General features: G+C 48.6%; 1 protein-coding gene across 1 annotated transcript in view; it reads left to right on the top strand.

Moving 5' to 3' along the window:
* Positions 1–20,544, top strand: part of slc9a5 (solute carrier family 9 member A5) — a 99,419-nt gene that overhangs the window by 23,434 nt on the left and 55,441 nt on the right. Inside the window, exons 4-6 of the mRNA XM_056279407.1 lie at positions 12,782–12,849; positions 16,090–16,195; positions 17,169–17,263. Coding sequence (XP_056135382.1) covers positions 12,782–12,849; positions 16,090–16,195; positions 17,169–17,263 — 269 coding nt within the window. The remainder of the gene's footprint in view (positions 1–12,781; positions 12,850–16,089; positions 16,196–17,168; positions 17,264–20,544) is intronic.

Below are 20,544 nucleotides of genomic sequence, written 5' to 3'. Positions count from 1 at the left end.
TTGTCCACGTCGGCGTCTAAGTTTGTCTCCGTTTGATGGCTGGGAGAGCTGCCGCTGGATCGGCTGGGAGAGCCCGGTCTGCTGCATCCTGTGGGCCCAGGGACCACGGCCCTGTCTGGAGCTGCGACCGAGTAGGTAACACCAAGGGCAGTCTGAAGGACGCAGAAGCGGGGCAGGCTAAGCTAACTGGAGCAGGCTAAGCTAACTGCTAGCACATGTAGACCGGCAGTTCCATTAACACTGAGGGCAGCCTGGCGGTGGCTTCACCTGAGATTGACTGTGGTGTTTTTGTTGTCGTCGTGTGGGGTGCGGGGAGGTGTGTCGAGGGTGTCTGGCTGTTGGATCGGCTGGGGGAGCCTGGTCTGCTGCGTCCGGTGGGCCCAAGGACCACGGCCCTGCCTGGAGTTGCGCCCAAGGAGGAAGCACCGAGGGTGGTCTGACAGGACGCGGAAGTGGGGCAGGCCAAGCTAACTGGGGCAGGCTAAGCTAACTGCTAGCCCATGCAGACCGGCAGTTGCGACAGTCATCCTGGCGTTCATTCCTTTGGACAGTGATTTTGTTTTGTTTTGTTTGGATATATGTGTGTTAGTTTAGATGTGTGTGTTCTTGTAGTTTGGATATGTGTTTGTGTCTTTGTGCTGCACTGCTGTGGGAAACAATAGGTCATTTCATTACATGTTCTTCCCTACTTGACATGAAATGACAAATAAAGTGTAACTTATTACTGAAGGGGGGGCCCAGTCCCAGTCCCAGGCCCAGGCCCAGGCCCAGTCCCAGTCCCTCCTGAACCAAATCACATATACAAATCTCTGGCCTGAGGCTGGCACTGTGCTGCTGGTGCTGTCACTGAGACACATGTCTTTGTGTTAATTTGGAGATCAGAGCTGTGTGTGTGTGTGTGTGTGTGTGTGTGTGTGTGTGTGTGTGTGTGTGTGTGTGTGTGTGTGTGTGTGTGTGTGTGTGTGTGTGTTTTGACTCTGTTTGACAGCTATGTACAGTTGTTTGTGGGAATTCTGGGAATGGCTTGTTGCTCCAGTTTATTGACACACACAATCTTGTGTTCCCTGTAAATGATGCCCGTCCCTTTGTTTGGACCCCCGTCCTTCTTTTAGGAGAGCGCAGACACCCGGGCCAGCTGCACCAGTAGTGTATAAGGCCTTACCAAGTCTAGTTGTCATGCAAGTATTTGCTGAGTGAGAACTTACACCGTACTAAATAAAAACGGGTTGTACCACTCCTAGTTATGGACCAGTGCAGTGGTGGCTGACCACGTGCCATGGAGAGCCGTGAGTATGCAGGTTTTCATTCCAGTCCGACTCCACGCCAGGTGATTTCACTGACACGTTCTTCCTCGTTGGTTGAAGGGTTGCTAATCAGGGAAATCATCCGGTGAGGAATGAAACCCTGCATACACATGGCTCTCCATGGCATGTGGTTAGAACCCCTTTACTTGGATAGTACTAGTATTAGTTATGGACTAGTATATTACTAGTATTAGTTATGGACTAGCATATTATTAGTATTAGTTATGGACTAGTATATTACTAGTATTAGTTATGGACTAGCATATTACTAGTATTAGTTGTGGACTAGCATATTACTAGTATTAGTTGTGGACTAGCATATTACTAGTATTAGTTATGGACTAGCATATTACTAGTATTAGCTATGGACTAGTATATTACTAGTATTAGTTATGGACTAGTATATTACTAGTATTCGTTATGGACTAGCATATTACTAGCATTAGTTATGGACTAGTATATTACTAGTATTAGTTATGGACTAGCATATTACTAGTATTAGTTATGGACTAGTATATTACTAGTATAAGTTGTGGACTAGCATATTACTAGTATTAGTCATGGACTAGCATATTACTAGTATTAGTTGTGGACTAGCATATTACTAGTATTAGTCATGGACTAGCATATTACTAGTATTAGTTGTGGACTAGCATATTACTAGTATTAGTCATGGACTAGCATATTACTAGTATTAGTTGTGGACTAGCATATTACTAGTATTAGTCATGGACTAGCATATTACTAGTATTAGTTGTGGACCAGCATATTACTAGTATTAGTTATGGACTAGCATATTACTAGTATTAGTTATGGACTAGCATATTACTAGTATTAGTTATGAACTAGTATATTACTAGTATTAGTTATGGACTAGTATATTAATGGTATTACTATTGCAACTATTTTTTTCTTGGACCTTGAGGAGGAATTGTATCATGGATATCGGGCCTTAAGTTATTTAGGTAGACGGATCTAAGTTGGGCTTTGTGAGGGGCGGTTCAATGACAGCATGTGTGAAACTGGAAGGAGAAAATATGATGAGTAAAATTAATTACTGATGAAGGAAAGTATGTATGGGCCAGCTGCATCAAGCACCTCCTCCAGTAGGTGAGCAGGAACAACATCAGGCCTCGCGCTGCGAGGAAACATCGATGCACTTGAATCAGGAACATTTATTTGTCATTTCGTTCCATGCACCTGCGCACATGAAATGAAACAAAATATTGTTTCCCCCAGCCCACAGCAGTGCAACACAAAGACAACAACACACATCCAAACTACAAGAACACGTATATCCAACATATCCACACAAAAAATAAAATCACTGTCCAAGAGAGCGAACTCCAGGATGACTGTCGGACTGCCGGTCTGCATGGGCTAGCAGTTAGCTTAGCTTGCCCCACTTCCGCGTCCTGTCAGACCGCCCTCAGTGTTTCCTCCTCGGGCGCAGCTTCAAGCAGGGCCGTGGTCCCTGGGCCCACTGGATGCAGCAGACCAGGCTCCCCCAGCCAATCCAACGCCAGCTCTCCCAGCCAGACACCTTCGACACACCTCCCTGCACTCCACACGACGACACCAAAAACACAGTCAAGGCTAGGCGAGGCCACCGCCAGACCGACCTCTGTGTTATCGGAACTGCTGGTCTGCGTGGGCTAGCAGTTAGCTTAGCCTGCCCCACTTCCGTGTCCTGTCACACCGCCCTCGGTGTTATCGGAACTGTAGGTCTACATGGACTAGCAGTTAGCTTAGCCTGCCAGCTAAGCGGGTATTGAGTATTGCGTTTGTATTGGGTATTGAGTATTGTGATACTATCTTTCACAATATTGTATTGATTTTTAAAATTAGTGGAATTATTCATAAGATAACACACAAAGAGACATGGCGGCGTCACCACTTCATTGTGTAGTTTCCATCTCTGATCACTAGGTGGCAGGTGCAGTATTTTAACAGGGCTGCACAGAACCTCAACAACAGCAGCCCCATGTTAGCCGTGGCTCTGATTCCCTCTGATTTTAGGCATATTGAGGCGTGTTCTTCATGACATTTCTCTAAAATATTGAGACTATTTCAATAGGGCAGTGTTTGTTGTATCATAATATATATCACAATGTACTGAATACTGACACTTGTGTAATGATTCCTATTGCATCACCAGATTCTCACCAGTATGCAAATAGAATGCAGCCTGCATGCTGAAGAGTTCATATGAGAGATTGTCTCCATTAAATCTATAATTGATATCCATTCTAAACACGTGAGTTTGAAAACAAGATAGAGGCGTCTGCTATATGACCAAATGTCAGTGTTGATGTGAATTTCAGAATCAAGTTTATTGGCCAAGTAGGTTTGCACTACATGGAATTTGACTCTAGTTTCGTGGCTCTCTCAGTTAACATAGAATAGCAACACAACAATCTTCAGATATATACACAAGGGTTGACTATATACAGGTGAAATAAGAGGCAATAAAGTGCAGTGTTCTAGAGAATATATCAGAGATGCTGAAACAGGTGTTAGCAGGTTACTCACATACATGCCTGAGGTAGATGGACATGACAGAGTGTACCAGTACACGTACAATGTACAGTACAGTGAATGACAGCCAGTGGAAAGAAACTGTTTTTTATATGTGGTTGTTTTGGGGGACACTGCTCTATAGCACCTACCAGAGGGGAGGAGTTGGAACAGGTTGTGACCAGGGTGTGATGGGTCTGAGGTGATGTTGCCTGCCCGTTTCCTGACTCTGGAGATGTGTAAGTCCTGAATGGAGGGCAGGTTGGCACCAGTGATTTTTTTTTTCTGCAGACTTGACAGTCCATTGTAGTCTGTCCCTGTCCTGTTTGGTGGCCGATCCAAACCAGACAGTGATGGATGTGTAGAGGACAGACTGGATTATTGCAGAGTAGAACTGAATCAGCAGTTCCTGAGGGAGGTTGAACTTCCTGAGCTGGCCGGGAAAGTACATCCTCTGCTGGGCCTTGTTTATGACTGTGTCTATACTGGATACCCACCTTAGGTCCTGGCAGACTGTGGAACCCAGAAATCTGTAGGTTTTCACTGCAGACACTGTGCTGTTGAGCATGGTGGGGGGGGGCAGTGTTGGGGGGGCTCCTCCTGAAGTCCACTGTCATCTCCATAGTTTTGTGCGTGTTCAGGTCCAGGTTGTTATGGCCGCACCAGAGGGCCAGCTGTTCAACCCCCATCTATATGCTGACCCGTCACCATCCTGGATAAGGCCAATGATGGTTGTGTCAGCCGCAAACTTCAGGAGTTCAACAGACTGGTCACCTGAGGTGCAGTCATTTATGTAGAAGGGAGAACACACATCCCTGGGAGGCACCAGTGCTGATTGTCCGGGTGCTGGAAGTGATTTTCTCCAGCCTCACCTGCTGCCTCCTGTCTGTCAGGAAGTTTTTAATCCACTGGTAGATGGGGGCTGGTCCAGTGGGCTCGGTGACTTTTGATTGGAGGATATCTGTGACGATGGTGTTGAGTGCTGAACTGAAGTCCACAAACAGGACCCTTGTGTGTGTCCCTGGGGAGTCGAGGTGTTGGACGATGTAGTGCAATCCCATGTTGACTGCATCCTCCACTGACCCGTTTGCTCAGTAGGCAAACTGCAGGGAGGTGAGCAAGGGGCTTGTGATTTCCTTCAGGTAGGCCAACACCAGTCTCTCGAAGGATTTCATGGCTACAGACGTTAGGGCAACAGGCCTGTGGTCATTTAATCCTGTTTCTTGGGGACCAGGATGATAGTGGAGCTCTTGAAGCAGGAGAGGCCTTCAAACGGCTCCAGTGATCTGTTGAAGATTAGTGTGAAAATGGAGGCCAGCTGGTCAGCACAGACATTCAGACAGGGGGATGACACGCCAGCCAGGCCCGGTGCCTTCCTGGTCTCTGGAAGAGCTGGCGCACATCCTCAATACAGGTCCTGAATGCGGGGGGGGGGGTGGGGTCGATGGAGAGGGGGGAGAGTGTGTGAAAGTGTGCTTATCAGACCTGCAGTAAAACCCATTTAGACCATCAGCCAGTTGATGGTTCCCTGCAGTGTTGGGGTGGGGGTGGGGGGGGTGGTCTCCTGTAGTTGATGATGTCTTTCAGACCACTCCAGACTGGTGATGGGTCGTTTGGAGAAAACCTCTTTTTCAACTTTTCAGTGCAGCACCGTTTTGCCACTCTGATCTCCTTTGTGAGCATGTTCTTGGCTTGGTTGTACCGGATCCTATCTGCACTCCTGTAGGCCTCCTCTTGGCCTGACGAAGCTGCCTGAGTCTTGCTGTGAACCGGGGCTTGTTGTTGTTGAAGGTGCAGAGCGTTTTGGTGGGCACACGTCCTCACAACAGCTGATGTGAGATGTCACAGTGTCAGTAAGTTCATCCAGGTCTGTAGACGCAGCCTCAGAAACACTCCAGTCGGTGCTGTCGCGGCAGGCCTGGAGCTCCAGTTTTGACAGTCAATCAAATAGGTCTCTAAGTGAGGACTGCATGATTTCTTCAACACTGACATCCCTACACCAACCTTCATTTATGTAGAAACTTATGCTGCCACTCCTTTTTTCTTTCTCTCGATAGCTGAGCATCGCGGTCCGCTCAGAGGAGTATGAACTGTGGCAGATGAAGTGTACTGTCGGTGATATTCTCACTAAGCCAGGTTTCACTGAGGCACAGGGTGGCAGATGTGGAAGAGTCCGATTATTTTCTGTTTATGAGTAGGGGTTGTCCGTCTTGTTGGCCAGAGAGCGGACATTCGCCAGGTGCATTAACAGGAGCGCGCTTCTAAATCCCCGCTGTCGCAGTTTAACGAGCTCCCCGGCTCACTTACCGCACTGAGTCCACGCTGGCCTGCACCAGCCGAAAGCTCAGCAAGACCGCAGTTGAAACGTTCGGTTGAGGTCGGTAAAAAAAATGTCTGTTCGGTTTGTCCGGTGGACAGTTGGAGGCTTAAAGGTTCTCCCCTGCTGTATGGGGTTAGTGGGTGGGTGCTGGAAACTGAACAAGTAAACAAAAACAGAGAAAGCACAGAAATGTGCTGTGCCGGGTAGGATGGTCTGCAGGCCGACTCTTCCAGCGTGCACGTTTCCTTGCTGTCTGCCTGTTTAAATCCTTCTGTCAGTGACACATTCAGTGATAAACAACAACATCTCAATCAGGCCTCACAGCAAGAAGGTCCTGGGTTCGAGCCCCGGGGCGGTCCAACCTTGGGGGTCGTCCCGGGTCATCCTCTGTGTGGCGTTTGCATCTTCTCCCCGTGTCTGTGTGGGTTTCCTCCGGGGGCTCCGGTTTCCTCCCATAGTCCAAAGGCATGTAGGTCAGGTGACTCGGCCGTACTAAATTGTCCCTAGGTGTGAATGTGTGTGGGCCCTGTGGTGGCCTGGCGGCCCGTCCAGGGAGTCTCCCCGCCTGCCGCCCAAGGACTGCTGGGATAGGCTCCAGCATCCCCGCGACCCTGAGAGCAGGATAAGCGGTTTGGGTAATGGGTGGAACGTCTCAATCAGAAAGTGACCCGGGTCATTATTCCATAGCTTTGAAGGGACAAACATGTGAAGAGTTTGGCTCTGACCAACATGTAGTAGTAATCATCACTTCTTTCTGGCTGGCATGACTGGATAGCAGCAAGAAATGTTGGATGGGTTCTTTTTTGGCGGGGTATTAGATCGTTGTGTTGTCAACTTTTTTCCATCCTCATTCGTGTCCCTCTGTCCCTCTTTCTCACTCTCTTAGATGCTAATTTCTGTCTTTTTATCTCTCTCTGTTTTTGTCAGTCGGCGCTTGTGTCTCTCTCGGCCAGATGTGTTTGCGACGCTTGGCTGTGGTCCTTCCTCCTAAACACCAAACATGCATACAAATACAAACATGCAGGATGTGTACACACACACCACGTAGTAATCATGGGCTGTCATTGCAACGGGAAGTCTGAAGTTATGGAAACGACAACAACGGCGACGTAGTCTCGTACAGCCCAACTCATCTCCGTTGCTTCAGGAGAAGATCTGATGGGCCTTTTTAAAGCACATGTAGAGCCGGTACTATAAAATCGCCAAGGCAGTGGGAATCCGTCTCCTCTCATTCTCTGTTTGTGCTGCCTGGCTCAGGGGCATCAACACCTGGCAAAGCCGTCCTAGACATTGCAGGACTCGGGTGATCCAGATCCATGAGCTTTATTGCAGTAGACGAACCGCGCAAAGGATTTATGGTGACCTTCCAAGGCAGCTTGTATCAGCAGCCACGGTCCTGATGACGTCATTAGCCAGCTAGCTCAGCGTAATTCAGAGCAGATGAGAAGAGTTGCCGCATCAGAGGTGTCGCTCATGTCCACGAGGTCAGCCAGGGGTCGGTCCTGCAGTCAAAGGAGGGTTTCTCTTGGTTTGACGTGAGGTCAGATGTTTGGTCAGAGATGTTAGAATCCAGGCTACATCAGCATTGATTGATTGATTTGTTTGTTTGTTTGTTTATTAGATTTACCCCCCCCCTTTTTCTCCCCAATTGTACCCGTCCTGCTTGCTGCTCCACCCCTTCTGCTGATCCGGGGAGGGTTGCAAACTACCACATCTCCTCTGATACATGTGGAGTCACCAGCTGCTTCTTTTCACCTGACAGTGAGGAGTTTTGCCAGGGGGACATAGCGCATGGGGGGATCATGCTATCCCCCCCCCCCGAACAGACGCCCCAACCGACCAAGGAAGGCGCTAGTGCAGCGACCGGGACACATACCCACATCCAGCTTCCCACCCGCAGACACGGACAATTTTGTCTGTAGGGATGCCCAACCAAGCCGGAGGTAACACGGGGATTCGAACTGGCGATCCCTCTGTTGGTAGACAATGGAATAGACCGCCATGCTACCCGGACATTTCACACTCAATCAATTCATGTGGATAGAACGGCTGTGACCAGTGGATTTGCCTCCAGTAGCAAATTAAATTTGCACGATGCCTTCAGATAGATGTGTTTGAGTGAACTTTGACCTGCGATTTTCATACGGTTGACCAATAGCAAAACTGTTTTGAGCGTGCTGACCTTTGACTGGGATAGGGAGACTCCAGAATGGAGGAAGGTATTGTTTTTAGCAGTGCCACATCATCAAGTCTTGTACGGTTTTGCTCTGCTGGGGCAGTCGGTGGTGAAACAGGACTAGATTCCACAGCTATGTGTCAGTAATTCAGTTGTGTTTAAAGTTTTTGCTTGCCGAGCTTCTGGTACTGCAAAGACACAAATACATTTTATTCTGCCAATTTCTGGTGTAACCGAGGCCTCGGGAGAATCCGTGCAGGCTGGAGGTCTTTGCAGCCAAAGGGCTCAGGTCCTCAACCCCCTCTCTGCAGAGGGATGTGTGAGTGGGTTACCCGGCCATTAGCCCCCGAGGAGCTTCGTGTTGGATTCTGAATAGTTTTATCTCCGTCTCTACAGTCTGGACTGTCTGTGTACTGCTGAATATTCAATACTGGACATTTTCTTCTCGCTGGAGAATGAAGGGAGCCAGAAGTCGTGACCTTTTGAAAGAAAAAAACAAAAACACATTGATTTATTCTGCTCTGGAGAGCTTCTGTTATGTAAGGGACATCGTTTGTTTTGGTTTTTGTTGGGGGGTTTTTTCCCTGCCAGGCTGCCGCTGGCAACCTGTTGTGTGTTGAAAGACGAATGCCGTTCCTTATATTTTACCGTGAGGTGAGTTCAAGGGTTTCCCTGTCGTTCCTCTCCCGGCCCCTTTTTTTTGTTTTTCTGTCTTGATGCAAATGGCGAGTTACAGAACACGGCCCGATCTCTGCTCTCACCGCGGAATTATGTAGGCCGGCTCACTTGCGGTTCTCAGTTATACTGCCAGTTGTGTTGCTGCAGGGTGCGGCGAGGCCTTTTGAACTTTGACAGTGATTTCTACACCTTAGCAGATCAGCTGAGACCTTATGACAACAGGCCATCCTCCAATCACATGGCACGTTACCCTACGGTTAGTCACGTCGTTGAGAAGCAAGACTTTGAGAAGATAGTGAGACCGGCTGATAACAGCGAGCTTATCGGTGAAAACGGGGGAAACGTGGCGAGTTGGTGTGTTCTCTGCAGTTGCATAGTGTTTGTGCTGACCGCTCGGCCGTCAGCCCACCGGACCTTCATGTCATCGCATTCAGAGGGGCACCGCCAATATCCCAAGAGGTTCGGTTCCCTGTGGAAATCAGTGGGTAGAGCAAGGCGCTAACGCCGCCGCGGTCGGGGTGTCCAGTCTCGCCACGCTTAACCGCCAACGGCGCCGCGAGGCCTGTGAAGCTTTACTCTGACCAGTTAAGTCTTGAGGATTCACCGATACCACGTTTTCTCTGCTAATACCGGTTGCGTGTATAGCATCTTTAAAGGAAGGGTCCTACGGAAAACAGATTTGTCTCGCCCCGGGTGGATTTTACTGTCACCGTTTTCGTGCTCTCGCAGCACTTGAGTGACATCTCGGTTTCGCCTGCTTTTTTAACCACTGGCGCAGGCCCATCGCAACTGCCCCTCGGAGTGACGTCACACTGTAAATAATCAACCCCAATTTCGTGTAAGTCCGCCCATGTGGAGAGCAAGGAAGCCTGTGACTTGAGTGGCCGTTGTTTCTGTCAAGGAAGGGGGCGTGGCCAGCAATACTACCAGCCAATCGGAGGAGTGCTTCATGAATAAACTGTTATTATGTTGATGACCCTCCAAACGAGGGGGGTTTCATAAGAGGGGATGTGGAAACCGCGTGGATTTTGTTGAAACCGCACAGTTTGAGAACATAACATCATAGATATGTTTCATAGTCATACAGCAGTTACACCCGTTTGGCAGAAAGTAGGTCAATATTTACCCCTCAGAGAGTCAGCTGGTCCCGGGTTCCAGTCTACTGCTTTTACTGGCTAGTGCAGATTTAGACCGTTAATGACTACGTTTACATGATGTTGGAAAAAGTGGATTTATTGTGTCAGTCCGACTGAAACTGGACTTGTAAAATACATGTAAGTGTGTTGGTCCGACTGAAATCGTACTAAATCGAATTTCTTGAAGTGGGACTAACACACCTAGATGATGCGGTTGGGGATGGATTTACTCTGGCATGTACACGCTTCAGTCGGCCCCGAACTGGCCTAGGCGTTCTGCGCGTGATCTGTAGTTCCCGCGGTGGTCTTTCATCCAATAGCAGCCAGCTGAAAGGGGGCATATCGCCACCTACTGCGCCGGGGTCGGACATACTTCCGTCAATAAATCGATTCTCCCCCGGTTCTTGTGTACTGGGACAACGACAGTAGTCGGATTCCACGGCCTAGTCGAGCTGTAACTGTAGCTCGACTGAACTGTGCATGTAAACGCAGTGGGGACAGTGGTAATTAAGATAGCAGTATAGATAGGGTTTTTTTTCCCACCACTAAAGAGGTAGAGGAGTCCATATGCAAAGCTGCAGTAATAGCAGATGCATGTCACTTTTGGTATTTGACGTCAGTTTTGGGTACCATCTCTGATATTTATACACCATTTAAGCCGAGTATCGGCCCAAGATCTGATACCAGTATAAGTATCGGGACATCCCCACGTTAGTCTGGTGCTGTCATGCCTCTTTAAAAGTCCAGTCAGATGGACTTTCTGCAGGCATCCGAGACGCCTTCTTAACACCTGGACTTAATGGCTTGTGATTGGAGAGCAAGGATCTAAAAATACAGTTCAAGCACGCCACCCAACACATGATTCCCCCCTCGGGGCTCATGTGTGAACGCGGGCCGGAGTGGATATTTCGAACAAATTGGATCCGCGACGCACGGAATACCCGGGAACATTCCCCAGTGATGATAGTTTGAACAAAAGCTGTCAGGTTGCCGTATTAAGAAGCCTGTTGCAGGAGCAGGTGAGCCGGTCGTAAGGAGGGTATCCATGACTTGTTAGTTTAGAGCATCCGTTTGTCTGAAGTGTAAGATTTATTTGTAAACCCGCAAAACTAAAGGTCATGTTTAGAAATGTGGAAAGTGGACCCAACCTAGTGATGCAATTGGGGCAAAGGGGGGGGTGCAACTTGTTGTGTACCATCTGGGTAGTCCAATATAACTCAGCGGACAAACTGAGTCAAAACTATTCAATTCAAAATTCCCATTCCAGTTCATGAGAAGGGTATTTGCAATGCAAATACCTGAGGACACTGCAGACCCTGAGGTGAAATGTAGACGCCATAACATCATATGAAAATAAAGTGTGCATATTAAGTAGTCTTGTGTCACAGAACACACTGAACTGCACTACATTGTATTGTTGTTGCCATAACGTCATAAAATAAAGTGCATATTAAGTATTCTTGTGTGTCAACGAACACATTGAACTTTAACCCTTTGGTAATGCTTTATTTTAGGGGGTCAGAAATCACCTTGTAATTTCCTAGTAATAAGGTGGTAGTTTTTACAGGTAATTTTACTGCTAACCCTAACCCCAACCCTAACCCTAACCCAAATTACAAGGTAATTTCAACCTTATTTCTATGAAACTACGTGATAATTACCACCTCATTACCCAGGAAATTGCTAGGTAATTTCGGACCCTCTCTGGCCCCTAAAATAAAGTGTAACCAGCCTGGGTTATGTATTGGTATGAGGGGTGGGAAAATTGATAAAATAATGTGGAAAACATATTTCAATACTGAGCTGTGTCGAGTTTTTATTTAATTTATTTATTTATTGTGCAGCCCTACTTGTGTGGAAACTGTCCAGGTCAAGGCAGGGTGTCTCTGGTGTTCCAGGGTGTCTCTGGTGTTCCAGGGTGTCTCTGGTGTTCCAGGGTGTCTCTGGTGTTCCAGGGTGTCTCTGGTATTCCAGGGTGTCTCTAGTGTTCCAGGGTGTCTCTGGTGTTCCAGGGTGTCTCTGGTGTTCCAGGGTGTCTCTAGTGTTCCAGGGTGTCTCTGGTATTCCAGGGTGTCTCTGGTATTCCAGGGTGTCTCTAGTGTTCCAGGGTGTCTCTGGTATTCCAGGGTGTCTCTGGTATTCCAGGGTGTCTCTGGTGTTCCAGGGTGTCTCTGGTGTTCCAGGGTGTCTCTAGTGTTCCAGGGTGTCTCTAGTGTTTCAGGGTGTCTCTGGTGTTCTAGGGTGTCTCTGGTATTCCAGGGTGTCTCTGGTGTTCTAGGGTGTCTCTGGTATTCCAGGGTGTCTCTGGTGTTCCAGGGTGTCTCTGGTATTCCAGGGTGTATCTGGTATTCCAGGGTGTCTCTGGTGTTCCAGGGTGTATCTGGTATTCCAGGGTGTCTCTGGTGTTCCAGGGTGTCTCTGGTGTTCCAGGGTGTCTCTGGTGTTCCAGGGTGTCTCTGGTATTCCAGGGTGTCTCTGGTATTCCAGGGCTTACAGATACTCTTACAGAGTTTATAGGGTTATAGGGTTTAGGTGATCTTCAAGAGAAAGCTGCTGTCCAGACCAGGCCATCTGCCTAGTCCGGCTTATTGTAACTGTCAGTATCATTTTATTTGTCAGACATCTAACATGTTGTTTCCAACTCCTCCAGAGAAACTCTACAACTCCCATGGTCCAGAGCTCCGGCGAGCCCTCTTCTCCCTGAAGCAGCTCTTCCAGGTAAGACGGGACGATGCACTAGGTTCATCTTTTCTCCTTTGACGCTTCACGTAAGCCATCACCAGAATTATACAACTGTGTATAAAATGTTTGTTTGTTAAAAGGGAAATCACCCCCATGAAGGCGTGTGTGTGTGTGTGTGTGTGTGTGTCCGTGTGTACTGTGATATTGTGTTGTGGGGCTTTTCCATAGCAAGGTAGAGTGGCTCTGAGTACAGAAAGAAACCATTTCAAGTCTTTCCTGTTAGCGAACGGGTTAGCACGGAACGACTCCAAACTGCCTTCACTTCTGGATTTTCAGCACCGCTTGATAACCGTGCTGAACGCGGCAGACTTGGCCAGTGGGAGGAGTTAACTGAGAAGTATAGAGAAGGTCAGAAGGAGGTACACTGTCCTTGTAGATTTAGAGAAAGTACGTGTATAACAGGGTAGCGAGAGAGGAGGTGTGGTATTGTATGAGGAAGTTGGGAGTGGCAGAGAAGTATGTAGGAGGGGTGCAGGATATGTATGAGGGAAGTGTGACAGTGCTGAGGTGTGTGGTTGGAGTGACAGACGGGTTAAAGGTGGAGGTGGGGTTACATCAAGGATCGGCTCTGAGCCCTTTCTTGTTTGCAATGGTGATGGACAGGTTAACGGACAAGATCAGGCAGCAGTCTCTGTGGACTATGATGCTTGCGGATGACATTGTGATCTGTAGTGAGAGTAGAGAGCAGGTGGAGGAGAGCCTGGAGAGGTGGAGGTATGCACTGGAGAGACGAGGAATGAAAGTCAGTAGGAGCAAGATGGAATACCTATGCGTGAATGAGAGGGAGGACAGTGGAATGGTGAGGACGCAAGGAGTGGAGGTGATGAAGGCATATGAGTTTAAATACTTGGAGTGAACTGTCCAAAGTAACGGGAAGTGCAGTAGAGAGGTGAAGAAGAGAGTGCAGGCAGGGTGGAGTGGGTGGAGGAGAGTGTCAGGAGTGATTTGTGACAGAAGGGTACCAGCAAGAGTTAAAGGGAAGGTTTACAGGATGGTAGTGAGACCAGCTATGTTATATGGTTTGGAGACAGTGGCACTGATGAAAAGACAGGAGGAGGAGCTGGAGGTGGCAGAGATGAAGATTATGAGATTTTCACTGGGAGTAACGAAGAAGGACAGGATTAGGAACGATTATATTAGAGGGACCGCTCAGGTTGGACGGTTTGGAGACAAGCAAGAGAGGCGAGATTGAGGTGGCTTGGACATGTGTGGAGGAGAGATGCTGGGTATATTGGGAGAAGGATGCTGGATATGGAGCTGCCAGGGAAGAGGAGAAGAGGAAGGCCAAAGAGGAGGTTTATGGATGTGGTGAGGGAGGACATGCAGGTGGCTGGTGTGACAGAGGAGGATGCAGAGGACAGGAAGAGATGGAAACGGATGATCCGCTGTGGCGCCCCCTAACGGGAGCAGCCGAAAGTAGTAGTAGTAGCAGTAGTAGTAGTAGTAGTAGTAGTAGCAGTAGCAGTTGCAGTAGTAGTAGTAGTAGCAGTAGCAGTTGCAGTAGTAGTAGTAGTAGTAGCAGTTGCAGTAGTAGTAGCAGTAGCAGTAGTAGTAGTAGCAGTAGCAGTAGCAGTAGTAGTAGTAGCAGTAGCAGTAGTAGTAGTAGCAGTAGTAGTAGCAGTAGTAGTAGCAGTAGTAGTAGCAGTAGTAGAAGCAGTAGTAGTAGTAGTAGTAGTAGTAGCAGTAGCAGTAGTAGTAGTAGCAGTAGTAGTAGTAGTAGTAGTAGCAGTTGCAGTTGCAGTAGTAGTAGCAGTAGTAGTAGTAGTAGTAGCAGTAGTAGTAGTAGCAGTAGCAGTAGTAGCAGTAGTAGTAGCAGTTGCAGTAGTAGTAGCAGTTGCAGTAGTAGCAGTAGTAGTAGCAGTTGCAGTAGTAGTAGCAGTTGCAGTAGTAGCAGTAGCAGTAGTAGTAGTAGTAGCAGTTGCAGTGGTAGTAGTAGTAGCAGTAGTATTAGTAGTAGTAGCAGTAGTAGTAGCAGTTGCAGTAGTAGTAGCAGTAGCAGTAGTAGCAGTAGTAGTAGCAGTTGCAGTAGTAGCAGTAGCAGTAGTAGTAGTAGTAGCAGCAGTAGTGGTAGTAGTAGTAGCAGTAGTAGTAGTAGTAGTAGCAGTAGTAGTAGTAGTAGTAGCAGTAGTAGTAGCAGTTGCAGTAGTAGTAGCAGTAGTAGCAGTAGTAGTAGCAGTTGCAGTAGTAGTAGCAGTTGCAGTAGTAGCAGTAGCAGTAGTAGTAGTAGTAGTAGTAGTAGCAGTAGTATTAGTAGCAGTAGTAGTAGTAGCAGTAGTAGTAGTAGTAGCAGTTGCAGTGGTAGTAGTAGTAGCAGTAGTAGTAGTAGTAGCAGTAGCAGTAGCAGTAGTAGTAGTAGTAGTAGTAGTAGCAGTAGCAGTAGTAGTAGTAGTAGCAGTTGCAGTTGCAGTAGTAGTAGCAGTAGTAGTAGTAGTAGTAGTAGTAGCAGTAGTAGTAGCAGTTGCAGTAGTAGTAGCAGTAGCAGTAGTAGCAATAGTAGTAGCAGTTGCAGTAGTAGTAGCAGTAGTAGCAGTTGCAGTAGTAGCAGTAGTAGTAGCAGTTGCAGTAGTAGTAGCAGTTGCAGTAGTAGCAGTAGTAGTAGCAGTTGCAGTAGTAGTAGCAGTTGCAGTAGTAGTAGCAGTAGTAGTAGTAGCAGTAGTAGTAGCAGTAGTAGTAGCAGTAGTAGTAGTAGTAGTAGTAGCAGGTACGCAGTGATTGGTTTTACATTCACACCCCTCCAGTGACCCCACATGCGATAGTGTGGATATATCTTAAGGCGACGTTAGTGCATCTTGCACTGCTCCGGCAGGGAGAACTGGAACCCCAACCAGCAGGCGTTGGTCTTTTTCCATCAGAAACAGAACAAACGTGTGTATCCGTGTTGGGATCGGGTCACGTGTGCGTTACATAAACTGATACCGGTGCACGGCCACATTCGTAGTTGTCCCGTGGGACTTTCTCATTCTGATTTTGGCTCCAATGCAAACGGAAACACAAACAATAACCGCGCACGCCGCTCTCGGCCAGCAAGGCCCGGCACGCAGTGTTCCCATTACGGCCTCGGCACGGTCGTGGACGAAAGGCCTCGGCTGATAAGAGGTTCTGTCGGACCACGTGTGTCTGTGTGCACTGCGGTGCCACGTTAGATATCGAATCCGACAGACTTTTATGCTGTGCACTCTAATTTTCTTCTTCTTCGTTGACATTTTGCGTTTGCAGGATGACAAAGACCTGGTCCCCGAGTTTGTGGCTTCAGAGGGTCTGACGTGTTTTATCAAAGTTGGAGCGGAGGCGGACCACAACTACCAGAACTACATCCTGAGAGGTGAGCTCGCCCCCTGTATTACAGGTGATAATCTAGCCATGTGAAAGGTTGTGTGTTGTCAGGGAGTCTCTTGGTTACACCAGTATTGTTCATGTGAAGCACACACTTGCAGTTGGTCTTGCTGATTTGTTTGACAATAAAACACTCGTGTGGGGGCGCTGGTAGACAAGGGAGGAAAAACCAGTCAACACGCCCACGAATGACCGGCGGGGCTTCGCCATGAGGGGACGCCGTCTGCAGCGGAAAACCACATCCCACCCAGTAAAGCGAGCAGGGTGGAGCTGAGCCGGCACCATGCGGTGGAAAGGGGGCGTAAGTCACGCAGGGCAGAGAACTAGTGATGCGCTGACCCCTGTAGGATGAAACGTTCAACTAGGCTGTACCGCTGACCACATCGGGGTCGTGGTGTCACATCGTGACGGGCATGTGGCCAGTCGTGCGGTTTAGTCTACGCTTTCAGCCTATAGAGGTCAGCGCATGGCTTTTCTGCCCTGCGTGACCTCGCGTTTCCGTCCTCTTTAACGCTCCTCTCCATGATGGGCTGAACTGATAAAACCCGGCCGGCCCTGTACGTCGGAAAGGTTAAAAATGAAGGCTTAGAGCTATTTCCAAATATGGTGGGAACCAGGCTCTCCACTTGAACCTGATCCCGATCCTCCTCGCGGAGCCTCAGTCCGTCGGGCGACCGCAGGATGGAAAGCTGGCCTCATGTCTGCCTCATGCATCCGGCTCTGAGTCAGCAGCCAGCAGCAAGCCACGCATCAGGAACCACCACCAGATTATAGGTTAGCTGGTAGAGTTCAGGTCTGTCTAAACCACATTTTAACTCTCTCTTTGTCTAAATGAGCATATTTCTCTGTCTGTCTGTCTGTCTGGCTGGCTGGCTGGCTGGCTGGCTGGCTGGCTGGCTGACTCTTGGTTTTTGTCCCTCGCTCTCCTTCTATTCTGTGTCTCTCTCTTCCTCTGCTCTCAGCCCTGAGTCAGATCATGTTGTTTGTGGACGGGATGAATGGCGTTATCAACCATAATGAGACCGTCCAGTGGCTCTACTCTCTGACTGGCAGCTTGGTGAGTTGGGTTTGTTTGTTTTAAACTGCTGGGAGTCCCGGTCGGGGGGGGGGGGGGGACTCGGCATCGGACGGGATCAGGTACGGTGCTAAACGCTGCAAATCATACTAAACTGTGACACGTATCTGAACATTGCATGACCTGGGGCCTCGTGTATCAGTCGTTACTATGGGCGGATTTGTTCTCGCACACCCATGGAATTTTTTAGCCCGCAAGATTGTCTGACGGTCAGCAGCAAAGCATGATGGGTATTTGTAATACCTTCCTCCTAACATCTATTGTCTACCTCTTGCAACGAGCAATCACCCAGGCCTGCAAAGACGTCGGTGTTAGCCAACCGGTGTCTGAATCCAGGGGTCACCCAGGTTCTGCACTGGTCTCTGAGACAAACTGCAGGGCTAAGAAGTCCCATGGGTGTGTTGGACCACATCTGCCCATAGTAACCACTGATCCATGAGGCCCCCTTGTCATTAGCCCTGATTATCAGACATCCAGAGTTCGGTTGATTGATGATTGTCAGTTTATTCCTTATATCAGAATAAAGTTGGGTTCTACCTGATTCTGGATCAGTTCCACGTCTGTTTGCCCACTTGCACCCACAGACTGTGGAGGGTGGATTTAAAATCCCTTGAATGAATTGGACGGCGCGGTGGCGCAGTGGTTGGCGTGGTTGCCTCACAGAAAGAAGGTCCTGGGTTCGAGACCCGGGGTAGTCCAACCTTGGGTGTCGTCCCGGGTCGTCGCACACACACATACACACACCTAGGGACAATCTAGTACGTCCGAGTCACCTGACCTACATGTCTTTGGACTGTGGGAGGAAACCGGAGCCCCCGGAGGAAACCCACACAGACACGGGGAGAACATGCAAACTCAACACAGAGGATGACCCGGGACCACCTACACGGTTGGAGTACCACAGGGCTCGAACCCAGGACCTTCTTGCTGTGAGGCGATTGTGCTAACCACTGGACCACCGCGCCGCCGACTGTGTGAGACAGGTCAGGTTAAATTAGTAAGCTTGTTCTGGAAAGCCCGAAGTCACAGTTAGGGATTCAGAGGGCTCCACATTCACATTACAATCTCTTAAAATGACAACGCACAGCGCCCCCTTGGCCTCAGACCAGTGATGTGCGACGTGAGTCCACTGAATTCAAGCAGACAGAGGACGGGTCACTGAAGGAAGTCGGTGTGTTTTGGGTCGGAAAGAAAACCGACAAACGTGTGTGCGCGTCACCGAATTAGTCCGTCACTTTCGATGAATAAAAACTCAGTAGAGCCTTTCAGGCAGGACGAAATCCTTGTAATAGGGAAGTGAAAGTATCCGCTGTAGTAGAAATCCCCTGCAGTCCTCATCGCCCTGAAGACTTGTAGAGAGGAAATGGATAAAGTCACAGACTGGACTTTGAAATGATCTAAAACTGTTGATTTTTAACTACAGATTTGTGTTTTAAAGTGCCTTTTAAAAGTAAGTAAATGGATGCCAGAGGTCAAGGGTCAGCTGCAGCAGTACTTCAGCAGTACCAGAGCTGGTGGTGATACAGCGTCCCGCTCAAGACTTTTCAGCATCTTGTACCTTTATTAGATAGCGAAAGTGTAGAGGCAGTCAGGAAATGTTGGGGGGGGGGGGATGCGCAACAAAGGTCGCCGGCTGGAATCAAACCAGCGACTGTTGCGACCATGTGGCATGTGCTGTAACCATTCAGCTGCAGAGGCGCTCCGAGTTTTTAAATATTTTACTAGATGGTTTGTAAACAGAAGTTTAGAGTGGATGCTGTGTGCTTTGCATTTTACCGCCACCTAGTGGTCATGTTTCTCTCAGAGTTCACATTTCAGACAAATGGCTTTATTGGCATGATGTAACTATGTACGTGTTGTCAAAGCAAGGGTTTCAACGTTGAAAAAAGCTAAACGTTAATTGGAAAACAGCCGGGAAAAGAGAAGTGGAGAGTGTTTACAAGGTGATGTCGAAGTGTCGTTCACCAGGGTGGTCCAGGCCAGGAGAAGGTAGATTTTAATTATTACAAAGCAGTGAAGGATGTGGACACATTCACAACATGAGGTGTTATACAGGGGTGCTGTGTTCCACCATGTGGTGTTATATAGGGGTGCTGTGTTCCACCATGAGGTGTTAGACAGGGGTGCTGTGTTCCACCATGTGGTGTTATATAGGGGTGCTGTGTTCCACCATGTGGTGTTATATAGGGGTGCTGTGTTCCACCATGAGGTGTTATATAGGGGTGCTGTGTTCCACCATGTGGTGTTATACAGGGGTGCTGTGTACCACCATGTGGTGTATACAGGGGTGCTGTGTTCCACCATGAGTTGTTATACAGGGGTCCTGTGTTCCACCATGTGGTGCTATACAGGGGTGCTGTGTTCCACCATGAGGTGTTATACAGGGGTGCTGTGTTCCACCATGTGGTGTTATATAGGGGTGCTGTGTTCCACCATGTGGTGTTATATAGGGGTGCTGTGTTCCACCATGAGGTGTTATATAGGGGTGCTGTGTTCCACCATGAGGTGTTATACAGGGGTGCTGTGTTCCACCATGTGGTGTTATACAGGGGTGCTGTGTTCCACCATGAGGTGTTATATAGGGGTGCTGTGTTCCACCATGTGGTGTTATATAGGGGTGCTGTGTTCCACCATGAGGTGTTATACAGGGGTGCTGTGTTCCACCATGAGGTGTTATACAGGGGTGCTGTGTTCCACCATGTGGTGTTATACAGGGGTGCTGTGTTCCACCATGTGGTGTTATACAGGGGTGCTGTGTTCCACCATGAGGTGTTATACAGGGGTGCTGTGTTCCACCATGTGGTGTTATACAGGGGTGCTGTGTTCCACCATGTGGTGTTATACAGGGGTGCTGTGTTCCACCATGAGGTGTTATACAGGGGTGCTGTGTTCCACCATGTGGTGTTATATAGGGGTGCTGTGTTCCACCATGAGGTGTTATACAGGGGTGCTGTGTTCCACCATGAGGTGTTATACAGGGGTGCTGTGTTCCACCATGAGGTGTTATACAGGGGTGCTGTGTTCCACCATGAGGTGTTATACAGGGGTGCTGTGTTCCACCATGAGGTGTTATACAGGGGTGCTGTGTTCCACCATGAGGTGTTATACAGGGGTGCTGTGTTCCACCATGAGGTGTTATACAGGGGTGCTGTGTTCCACCATGAGGTGTTATACAGGGGTGCTGTGTTCCACCATGAGGTGTTATACAGGGGTGCTGTGTTCCACCATGAGGTGTTATACAGGGGTGCTGTGTTCCACCATGA

This window comes from Lampris incognitus, chromosome 4 (assembly GCF_029633865.1).
Source record: "Lampris incognitus isolate fLamInc1 chromosome 4, fLamInc1.hap2, whole genome shotgun sequence".
NCBI lineage: Eukaryota > Metazoa > Chordata > Actinopteri > Lampriformes > Lampridae > Lampris > Lampris incognitus.
This window is presented reverse-complemented; position numbering and strand designations above follow the sequence as displayed.